This window comes from Diabrotica virgifera, chromosome 5, assembly GCF_917563875.1.
Source record: "Diabrotica virgifera virgifera chromosome 5, PGI_DIABVI_V3a".
Lineage (NCBI taxonomy): Eukaryota > Metazoa > Arthropoda > Insecta > Coleoptera > Chrysomelidae > Diabrotica > Diabrotica virgifera.
Window position 1 is genome coordinate 3106850 of NC_065447.1, and position 12234 is coordinate 3119083.

The following is a 12234-nucleotide window of genomic DNA, read 5'->3' on the forward strand; positions in this document are numbered from 1 at the left end:
AGTACCTCTGATCCCACGTTTTTCCTTTTTCTTTTGACGTTCTCTTTTGTTGGTTCATTAGGCTGCCTTTGCGAGCTGTACAAGGTTTCGTAGAAGTCTTCAACTTTCTTTGTTATTTTATATTTGTCCTTCTCTTCCTTATTATGGGTGTCTTTAATTTTTATAATTTTCTAAACACAGTATATATAGACATTGTAAGCCTCTGTTGTTTTCTATGACTTGCTCTATTAAGTTTTAGTTCCAATTTTTGATGTCAAATTTTAGTTTTTTTCTAATTTGTTAATTCTAATCCAATAAAGATAAATTTTACCGAATCTAAAGAGGTTTTCTTCAAAGGGCTTCAAATCTCTTAATCAGGTCATGTAGTTACCACGAGTATTAAGATTAGTATACCATTTTTTCCTCCAAAATATTATATAAGACCCGTTTATTACACAATAACGAGTCAGTTAAAACTATCACATATTATCTTCAATGTGTATTACTTCGACCAGTTTCACTTTCTATGAACTTCTAATAAATAAATACTGTTTTAAATTCTTCAAACGTTACATTACGACCATGTAAAGTATGTAACTGACAATCCATCCGTCAGTACACAATAGGAATATTGATCATAAGCGATTTCTTTTTCAGTGTTTACTCTGCTGCTCAGAATTTAACAATGCCACTTATATAAGTGTTAGCGCCAAAATACGTTATATCAGATGCTATAAATAGAAACAAATATATTTATGGAATCAGTCGATGTATTTGGCCATCTGAAGAAGTACCTAATGAAAAATATGTTTTTGTAAAATGCAAATTTTAGTTTGTTTTAGTAGAGGAGGTCTTAATAGTCTAAGATCTGAATATAGGTCGATCTGTACCCATCTGCTTTCCGGATGAAGCATTTATTTTATTAAATTTCATCCATAGATAAATATTTCTAGCATGGGTTGCCTATCAAAATCGTGTCATAGCTATCCTTAAGGGGGCGCCGTTCGTAGGGAATGAAATCAATATTTCAAGCACATTTTTTTAAGTATGGTAGAATTTACCATTTATTTTTAAATTAAATAAGCTTATTCAGTACAATTCATAGATTATTCAAGAAAAAATTCAAGGAAAAATATTTAATAATAAGCCAACAACGGTGGAAAATTTTTGAAGACACCTCAAATAGCCCAGTAAATGAACGGGAAATTCCGGCGATACCGTGTAATTTTCAGGGGCAACTCCGAATTGCATGAAAATTTGGATTTAGGTTCTACTTACCCTCCACTTCAAAGTTTAAATTGTGCCGTTGGTTGCTTTTACTTGGGGGGTGACAGTCACCCCTTCTCGGGGGTGAAAAAACATACGTTCAAGATAAGACCGGAAATGGATAAATTGACTGATTTTTTAAGCAACTTTTGTTCTATAGAGTTTTTTACATAAGTCAATACTTTTCGAGTTATTTGCCATTCAAAATGTTGATTTTTCGACAAAAAAACTACGTTTTCAGACGGTTTTTCGCAAATAACTCAAAAATTAAATATTTTATCGAAAAAAATATCCTTAGCAAAAGTGTAGCTCATAAAAAACCCAAAAAAATGGTGTATCAGTAAAGTCTATCAATCAAATAAAAACAAAGTTGTAGCTCATGAAAAATACGTTCTTATTCGTCTAATTCCAAATCGAATATTTCAAGGTGAAATCACCGAAAAATTAAGCACTTTTCGGGGAAAACCCATTTAAACTTTTTTAAAGTGTTTATAAAAAGCTTTGTTTTAATTGTTAACAAAAGTTTTAGCATTAAAAATAAGCGAGTTAAGCTCAAAATAAAGTTGGCCCTCTTTTTTTTTGGAAAAAATCATGAAAATCTCGCCGTGTTTAGCTCCCCAAATGAAATTAATCGCTACCGCTTTACAAACAATTTACTTACCTATCTATTTTTTATATGATCTGTCAGTCTCACCGGTTTAAAGTGTTTATTTTTGAAAGGGTTATAATTGAGAAAGCTTGAATGTGTCACTAATCACGGGTGTATCCACATTTTGAACAGCCATATCTTAACCAATTTTTGTCTTACGGAGAAACAAAATGAAACTAGCATATTTATAATAGCAAAACCTACATTTTTTTAATCTTTAAGATTTTTCTTATCACTAATACTTTTTAAGTTATTTTGAAAAAATGAAACATTTTAAAAATATTTAGAAATTTTTTGTTACTATAGAACCAAATGTTTTTAAAAATAAGCACTTCAAACCAATCAAACTTACAGATCATATAAACAATACACATACAGTTAAAATAGATGGTAAAGCCAAACGATTAATTTAGGGTGCTAAATAGAGGGAGGTTTTCACGATTTTTTTTACCAAAAAAAAGGGGCCAGCTTTTTTTCAGTGTAACAGTTTATTTTTGATGCTGTAAACGTAAACATTTGTAAAAAACAAATAATAAGCTTTTTTCGATACTTTAAAAATGTTAATAAGCTTTTCCCGAAAAACGCTTCTTTTTTCGGTGATTTCGCGTTGAATTATTCGATTTGGAATTAAACGAATAAGAACGTATTTTTCATGAGCTACAACTTTGCTTCTACTCAATTTGTAGACTTTACTGGTACACCAATTTTTTTCGTTTTTTATAAGCTACACTTTTGCTTAAAATATTTTTTTCGATAAAATATTTACTTTTTGAGTTATTTGGGAAAAACGGTCTGGAAACGTAGTTTTTTTTTGTCGAAAAATCAACATTTTAAGTCGCAAATAACTCGAAAAGTATTGACTTACGTAAAAAACTTTATAGAACAAAAGGTGCTTAAAATATGTCAATTTACGTGACCCGTCAAAATAGCCCGGTCAAAACAGCCCCGTCAAAAAAGCCCCGTCAAAATAGCCCGAACACAAAATAGCCTCGACAAAATAGCCCGCAAACAAAATAGCCCCGACAAAATAGATCGCGCACAAAATAGCCCCGGTCAAAACAGCCCCGGCTAAAATAGCTCCGGCCAAAACAGCCTCTTATAAACAATTACATAATAATTATTTATACAAGATGTCCAAAAACTTTTTTTTAGTTTAAATTATTTGACAAAAAGGAAGAATGTATTTAGTTTATTTAATTTAAAATGCTTTTTACTGTTGACCGAAAACAGAAAAAAAAGTTTATATCATAAATAAACATTGATTTTCGCTTAACTTAAATGTTCAAACTTCCAAGAGGCAGGGAAGACAGGACTCGAGTTCTCTGAAAAGACCATTTTTATTTAATGTAGTTAAGATAAACATCTGAATAGAGGATAATTGCCATTTCCGAAAAAATATATTTTTAAAGAATTATTTCATGATGAATTCTGAAGGGAGCTTTTTTGTCGGGGCTATTTTATCGGGGCTATTTTGTCGGCGGGCTATTATTCCGCGGCTATTTTGTCTGCAGGCTATTTTGTCAGAGCTATTTTGTGTGCGGGATATTATGTCGGGGCTATTTTGTCGGAGCTTTTTTGACGGGGCTATTTTGACGGGGTACCGTTAATTTATCTATTTCCGGCCTTATTTTAAACACGCGTTTTTCACACCCCGAGAAGGGGTGACTGACACCCCCCAAGTAGAAGCAACCAACGGCACAAATTCAACTTTGAAGTGGAGGGTAAGTAGAACCTAAATCCAAATTGTCATGCAATTCGGAGTTGCCCCTGGAAATTACACTCCAAAACGGTCATTTATTGGGCTAAAAATATAATGAATTTTGCGGTGGACATCAGAACTCATCATTGTATTATGGTAAACAAAAAATTCAAAAAGATTTTATTAGCTTATGAGTTTTTCGATGTAACACTGTCGAGTGTTTTTAGTTTTATCGACTTTTGACTTTTTGATAGCACTCAGAAGTCAAAACAACGAATTTTTTTGCAAAAAACGGTGAAAATCAATATATTTATTATTGTTAAACAACAAATAAGCATAAAACAAAAAATATCTCGACGGCGTTACCTCAAGGAATGTCTAAAAAAAATATATATGCAAAATTCCAGGTGGGTCGGTCAAGTAGTTTTTGAGTTACAATGTCTAAAGTTCTAGAGGCTTTGAAAAAAAGCGTTTAAAGTATTGTCAAATTTTATTTTCAATTTTTTCTTCGTAAAATCGTAAAATGATGCAAACCGGAATATCTTTTTGAATCGAGGAGTAATTTAAAAAAGAAAGAGAGAACAGCTGTTGACGGTTGTTCAACAAGCGAGTCGAAGGTAGGGATATTCAACACTATCTCCCTACCTCCCTGCTATCCCTACCTTCGAATCCGACTCGCTTTGCAGAAAGTTCGCGACAGCGCGCTTGATCGTATTGAGAAACGGTCAACAGCTGTTCTCGATTTCTTTTGTAAGTTACTCCGCGATTCAAACATATATTCCGATTTGCATCATTTTACGATTTGACAGACAAAAAAGAAATTGAAAATAAAAGTTGACAATACTTTAAACCCGTTTTTCTCAAAATTGTATCTTTGTATCCATGGTGATGTTGTGGCTTTTCCATACTTTGGTGAGCTTTGTCAATATTCCCTTGGCCATGGATGACCTCCTTTTTATTTCTTTGATGCATCCTCCGCAATTGGTTATGAGGGTGTCCAGATAAACAAATTGATTTACCACTTCGATGTCATTGATTCTGACAATGTCTGGCTGGTTGTTATTTCTTCTATCCATGATCATAATCTTTGTTTTTGATTTATTTATAGACAGCCCTGCTTCTAAACTCACTCATTCTATTCGTTCTAAGAACTCCGTTAATTATTCTTCCAAGGACTACTACCTGTTTCCAAATCTAAAGAAATGGTCCACACAAAGATCTTCTTCTTTAAATGCCATCTACTTCTCTACCCTTGATTGTTCGATTGGATTTGATTTTAAGAAGTGTTGCTGGTTAAATGGGCGCAGTTCCCAAATTCCAAAAAAAGAAGAAAAAAAAGTGCCATATCCGCGATGAAGCTGGCAATCACCATGGCTATTTTTACCTTCGAGACAGCTGCTCTGAACAGTTGCCTTGATCTGCAACTAAACCATTCTCTCGGGTTTTTTTTTTGAAAAATGGCTTTGGCAGAGCCAATTAGCCAGACTTGTTTCTGATTGATTGCAGATTCATAGTCATAAATTTCTTATAACATAAGTACATCCTACAATTTTATTTTTATAGATACATTGGTACATTGTGTAGCTTTTTTTTTATTTTGTTTTTTTTTATTATTTTACTGTTTTTTTTTTAATATACAGGGTTCTTCAATCAGGAAACGAGTCTTCTTTCTACGCTTCTCCTACCCTCTATTTTTCCTTGAATTATGAGTCTCAAGATGCTATATCTTTCGTCTCCTATCACATGTCCGAGATATTGCAATTTCCTTTCTCTTATTGTGTTTTCAATTTCCCTCTCTCTGCCTATTCTTCTTAACACTTCTTTATTCGTGACTCTATCTACCCATGAAATCTTTAACACTCTTCTAAATGTCCACACATCAAACGCGTTAAGTCGATTTATTGCAATTTGATTTAATGTCCATGATTCTGCTCCATAGTAAAGATCATCATCATCATCATTCTCTTTGCCTTATCCCTATGCGGGGTCGGCTTCCCTAATTGCATTTCTCCACACAATTCTATCTTGGGTCATATCAATGTTAATTCCCTTTACCAACATGTCCTGCCTTATCGTCTCCCCCAGGTCTTTTTTGGTCTTCCTCTCCTACTCCTTCCAGGAATCTGCACTTCAGCTATTCTTCGTATTGGGTGATTAACGTCTCGACGTTGAACATGACCAAACCATCTTAACCTATGCTCTCTCATTTTGACATCAATTGGTCACCTAGACTTCCCCTAATATACTCATTTCTAATTTTATCCTTCTTTGTCACTCCACTCATCCATCTAAGCATTCTCATTTCCTCCACATGCATTCGTTGTTCCTCTTTCTTTTTAACTGCCCAACATTCAGTTCCGTGCATCATAGCCGGTCTCAGTGGCGGCTCGTGGCCTTGGAGACAGGGTCGCCAAGGTTTTTTTGTCTCCTTATATAGGTATACCATCAAACTAAAAGGCTTAAATCATCATAGGAGATTTTGTTGTTTTTTTATTTGATGTACTTGACATTCTCTCTTGTTTCATGGTGTTTCGGCAATACGTGTTAATTCTTTTGAGACAAGATAAATCCCGTTTATTTGAGGCAGAAATTGGTGGTAGTGGTGATAAGAAAATTGATGAACAGTTTGTTATAATGAATTATACATTACATTACATACATACATATTTTGTAACTTATCCCACTTTCTGAAAATATTTGGATCGGCATAATTTTTGTAGGTACCTAACTTGTTATAATAAATATCTTGAAAATTCTTTAGCGAAGGTAGCTTTTAAATTTTGAATCGTCAGAGGTCAAAAATTTGCAAATCTTCAAAATTCGAAAAACGAGTATCTATTTGCATATATTAGTAGGTATCCAAAATTTCAAGATATACCTACTTGTTTTTCGAGAGATGTATCATGTTGTTGTCTTTTTTGGGATGGTTCGGAAATATCAAGCGAATCCAAAATGTCACTGCGTATATATTGGAAACTACTATCATTACGAAAATCTCTGAGATTTTGCACCAGCTTTCGTATTCTATTTTTTGAATAAATAATGTCAGTTGACTGATTTTGAACAATAATGAAGTTCTCAAACCGATTGCTTCACGGATCGAGCTATCGCCAATTTCAAAATCGTCGCCTTCGATAATAAAATCAAAAACTTCCAAAAGCTGTTCACGAAAATCTGCTACAGATACTAAAACTACCAGAGATAATCTGCTTAGATAAAACTAATCGAGATTTAAAATTTCATCGCGTCTGACAAACTGTTCGCTTTTTTTTTCGAAACAAATTTGTTCTAAAGCAGTAATCCGTTTAGGTGAGCTAAACTGGCAAGAAAAGACGATATTCTTTATTTTTTTACACGTATCATGCAAAACTAAATTCATTATATGCGCATAATAGTGAGTAAATAAAGCTTGTGATGCAATATGTGGTTTTAACTTTTGACTGGAGACCATTCAATTCACTACACATCACAGCAACGCCGTCATAGAATTGCCCCAGTTTGCCCTACCAATTTATTTTTGATATCAAAAAATTTTAATCTGTTCTTTAAAACACCAAAAATATTTTCTGCCTTATTGCTTTTACTCACGTCTCTAAAACCTAAAAACCTCTCATAAATATTACCACGTAACGCGTATCGAACAGCAATAATTGATAATTGTGAATGACATGATAATCAGAAGTTTCATCTACTTCCAGCGAAAAGCAAATGGTTTTCTAAATCTCAGATTCAATAACGTTATTCAAAATGTAACTATTTGATTAGGTATATGTATTAGTTCATTCTGTATTACGAATACACTTCGAATCAGAAAGTAAATATTTCTAAAACAATTTCATTATTTTCTCTATAATTACTTTGATTTTTAACAAATGCTTCGATCCATCATGTCCACTAAATGATAATTCCTGACAACTTAAAAAAATTACAATATCAATTAAACGACGTAAAACGGCGTGATTATTTTTGACAATTTCTGCCGATGCGATCTGGCGATGCCAAATGAAACCGACCGGCAGATTTAAATATGCCGTACCTGCCTACGGAGAGAATGTATGTTCGCTTGCTCATCGACTTGTTATTTCGTTGAGTTTTACGCGTAGTAAATCGTCAAGGTACGGAGTGCTACGGATGAGTTAGGTACGGCTAGCCGAAAAGTCAGATGAATGGCTCGGATCATTCATTTTTTGAGAAGTCTGTTATGCGCAGGGATGACTTAACGCTCGGATTTATCAAATCCTTTTAAAAACCATGAATAAAATTTAGTCTGTATTATCTGACAGATTTCTTTTACTTCACAGATACAAATATTAAAAAAATCTATCTATATAAATGTGTGGGTAGGCACTGCCGACCCTGACCGGCCGCTACCGGCCGGTCTTATGGCTGTTTTATAGAATTTTCCCTTCAGCTTCATTGGAATTTTTCTGTCACACAACACACCACTCGCTTCTTTCCACTTCATTCATCCAGCCCTAATTCTACTGCATGCATCTCCATCTATTTCTCCATTACTCTGTAATACCGATCCTAGGTACTTAAAACTATTGCTTTTCACAATCATTTCACCATCCAAAGATACCATTTATTTGTAGTAACTCCATCTTTAAATGAACATTCCAAATACTCTGTTTTTGTCCTGCTAAGTTTTAAACCTTTTTCCTCCAGAGCTTGTCTCCACTGTTCCAGTTTTTGTTCTAAGTCTTTTTCACTATTTCCTATTAACACTACATTATCAGCATACATTAGGCACCATGGAATACTACCCTGTAGTTTCGCTGTTATCTGGTCCAAAACTAATGAGAATAAATAAGGACTAAGCACCGAGCCTAGGTGCAATCCTACTTTCACCTGAAATTTATCAGTCTCTCCCACACCTGTCCTAACACTAGTCGTTACTCCCTCATACATATCTCTCACAATCTTTACATATTCGCCAGGGACTCCTTTCTTATTGAGTGCCCACCACAGAATCTCTCGAGGAACTCTATCATATGCTTTCTCAAGATCAATGAATACCATATGAGCGTTGGTCTCTTTATTCCCGTATTTTTTCCATCAGTTGCCTAACAATGAAAATTGCATCTCTTGTTGATCTGCCCTGCATAAAGCCAAATTGATTATCGGATATTTCGGTTTCTTCACGTATCCGTCTGTCAATTACTCTCTCCCATATTTTCATGGTGTGGCTAAGTAGTTTTATATATAAATAATATCAATAGTAAAGATATTTGGATTAAATGAGGAGATTATGCTAGAAATCGTACAAATAAGTCATCGAATTGGTAGAAAAGTATTGGAAAGACAATAAATATGTACAGTCAAAGATAAACTTACTAAAAGAAGTGTTATAAAACCAATCTGTGTGGCAGAATTATTTTTAGGCTATCTAAATATTATAATCAAGAATATCAATTAGGTACATGGTTTAGTGTCTCATGACAAGCCTCATTAACTGTTTTACCGATCTTGTATGATGTTAATCAAACTGTGGTGTTTTGAATATTAAATTGTATGATATTTTTAGAATGCCGGATGGAAATAATCACTCTAAATGCAGATAATACTACATAGAAAATGCAGTGGGCATTTAAATTTATTAAAACGGTACTTTATGGGAAATGTAGTTTAAAAATCACTAGGGCGGTCCGATCCCAAGTACTTCTCCTGTACAACAGAAAAACGAACAATTTAGGGAAAAGGGGTGATTTATTTCTCAACATAGTCTCCTTTTTTAGCTTGACACACTTGACACAGCGATGTCTCAACTTCTTTAACCCGTCTGAAAAAGAAAAATACGTTTTCTCGAGTTCTGCAAAGTAGACTTCCGTGGCGACAATGAACTCCTCATTCGACTTAAAGTTCTGCCCAGCGAGTAACTTTTTTCAGTTTGGAAACAAAAAGAAGTCACCCAGGGCAAAATCTGGAGAATACGGTGGATGAAACAGCAGTTCGTAGCCCAATTCTTTATTATACAGGAGATGTATTACATCTTTAAGTCTTACTCTGTCAAATGCCTTCTTCAAGTGGACCTTAATCTCATAGAACATGTCTGGGATAGGCTTGGGAGGCAAAAAGGGAAAACAAATTTATAGATATTGTTAGACAAACTATATTAAACCGTTTTGCCGTTATTCTTTGTTTTTAACTATGTTTTTTGTTACAGGAGACTAGTCAAAAGTTATCAGCCTAAGAAAAAGGACGAAGATGATTACCAGTAAGTCCATTTTAAGATATTTTCTATTTTTATAAATTGATGTTTGGCAGCAAGATTTGATATTATTATATTTTCAATTTTATATCGTATACTTCTTACATTTTTAATAATAGGTAAACATTTACAAAAAATGCATTTTAACACTTAATTGCTAATATTGCTCTGAAGCTCTAAAAAATGCTTGTATAAAAAAAAAATAAAATGTGTCAGTAAAAATAGCTAATTGTGAATAACTAAATACTGGCCAAGAAAAACTCAAAACTCAGTTCTCTGGAGTAACTCAGAGTAAAACCCATATTATGTTTACTATTATATTTCAATAAATGCAAACCTCAAGTTCGTGTCTAAGTACATGCAAGCATCGACATTTTTGTTCATTGTTTACGGAGATAAAAAATTACTTGGTTGTTTTTCTTCAAGGTTACATACAGTTCGCTTAATGCGATTACAAGACTATGATCGTATCATAATCATTTTATATTCATAGCTCTGTAGTAATTACATTTACTTGTAAATTACGACTTAACAAATCACTCTGAAATATCCATAAATCAAAGTTTAAGCACTGACGTTTTTGGTGTTCTCGTTGGACAAGGTATGAAAATCAATAAATAAATAGCAACAATAGGTTTTTATCTTTATATTATTAGTATATATGAGTCGTATAATTCCAATATCCTCTAACTCCACTTTTTACACATTTTGAACTATCTTTGTTTTTAGATAGTCTGAGCAGTTTTTTAGATGCTATTAGCTATTATGTTCGTTTTGTACCTAAAACCGCCAGATCCCGACTAAATTTGACAGTAACGTTAAGATTTTTTTCCAAATCCCGCCAGCTCCTTTCATTCTGAAGATTTCAGTATGGCGGTATAGTTCAAAACTGTGTGAATTTTGTCCGTAATTTTCTTTTATTAATTAAAATATTGGAAGAAATAACTAAACAAGTTGAAAAAGCATGTCTTAATAAAAGAAGAAAAAGGAAAAGTCGTTATATTCACCTGTAGTTATACCCAAAAATCCGAGAATTCCACGCTATCTCCACTGGTTAGTTTCATAACCTGCTAAGTCCACTTTTTATACTTACATAAATAAATTTTTATCTTTTGTTTTATTAACCAAGTTACGTAAATCAGGGTTATTAACAAATTAGAATTACATTCCCTAATGGAATAATTTAATGAAATATTAAATATCTGAATGACTATAGATATGACATCATTCCTCTTTGTTTTGTTTGCTCTGGCTTTCTAGCTTCATTTAATGGGATGAATGTGGGATGCTTCTTTGTTTTTCCTCTTTTTCACACCTGTTTCCTTCATGATTATTGATGAATCTTTCCATTGTACTCAGTGTTCATTGTCTCAGGCATGTGTGCATATCTGTGATTTGTCAAAATCCCTGTTTTTGAGATATATTTGTCGTTTATCCTGACGTTTAGTAGCCTTGCAGTTTCTCTACATAGAAATTATTGCATTCGCAGGGTATTTTGTAGATGCATTTTAGACTAAGAGCCGCTATAGGTGAAAATTCGTAATCATTTTAGGCACGGCGGGACCCTATAACTTAAATAGTAGAACCTAAAAGAAAACGTTTGAACACTGTGCCGTCACTTTTCAGTGGCACACATGCGTCTACAGTGGCGCATCAAACTTTCCACTTAAGGACGGGATACATAAATTAAAAATACCCTCCCTAATTACCAGAATTTAATTTTTTTCATTTTTTTAAGTTTTATGTGATTAAGACATAAGATTCATCGTAATTTTAACCCACCACCCCCTTCTCCCTGCCCCCACCATCAAAAACTTTATTTTTCGATTTTATTTTTTTTGGTGGGATCCAATCAATTTTAAAATTTCAAAAAATTTACACGCATAGTTAAGGATTTTATAAAACACGTCTATTTTTTATAGACCAGTAGGTTAAGTGTACATAATCTCAAAAAAATTTTAAATTTTTTTTTTGAAAAAAAGTATATAACTTTTTTTTGGGGATAGCTGCAGATCTAATTTTTTCTTAGTCTTGTGTATTTTATCAAACACTATATTTCTAATTCTAATTTTTTTCAGATTTTTCTGTAACGTTGGTCACCTTCAAAAATCCAAAAAACTGTTTTTTAAGGGGGTTTTGGGGGGTTTGAACGTGTTTTTCTGATTTTTAAATATTCTAAAGAACTCAGTTACTTCAAGTTACATATAACCTATAAAAACAAAATTGATTTGATATATTATGAAGTCTATAAAATAGGGAAAATCCCCCAAAACCCCCCAAAAAACAGTTTTTCGGATTTTTGAAGGTGGGGGGACTTACGGCAAAATCTGAAAAAAATTTAAAATATAGTGTTTGATAAAACACACAAGATTAAGAAAAAATTAGACCGGCAGCTATTCCTCAAAAAAAGTTATACGCTTTTTTGAAAAA

At 33.2% G+C, this 12234-nt stretch overlaps 1 protein-coding gene across 4 annotated transcripts in view; it reads left to right on the forward strand.

Moving 5' to 3' along the window:
- LOC114333392 (formin-binding protein 1-like) overlaps nt 1-12234 on the forward strand; it is a 272061-nt gene that overhangs the window by 154773 nt on the left and 105054 nt on the right. For all 4 annotated transcript variants that reach the window (XM_028283276.2, XM_028283268.2, XM_028283262.2 and 1 more), the window contains exon 3: nt 9760-9810. In XM_028283276.2, coding sequence (XP_028139077.1) covers nt 9760-9810 — 51 coding nt within the window. The remainder of the gene's footprint in view (nt 1-9759; nt 9811-12234) is intronic.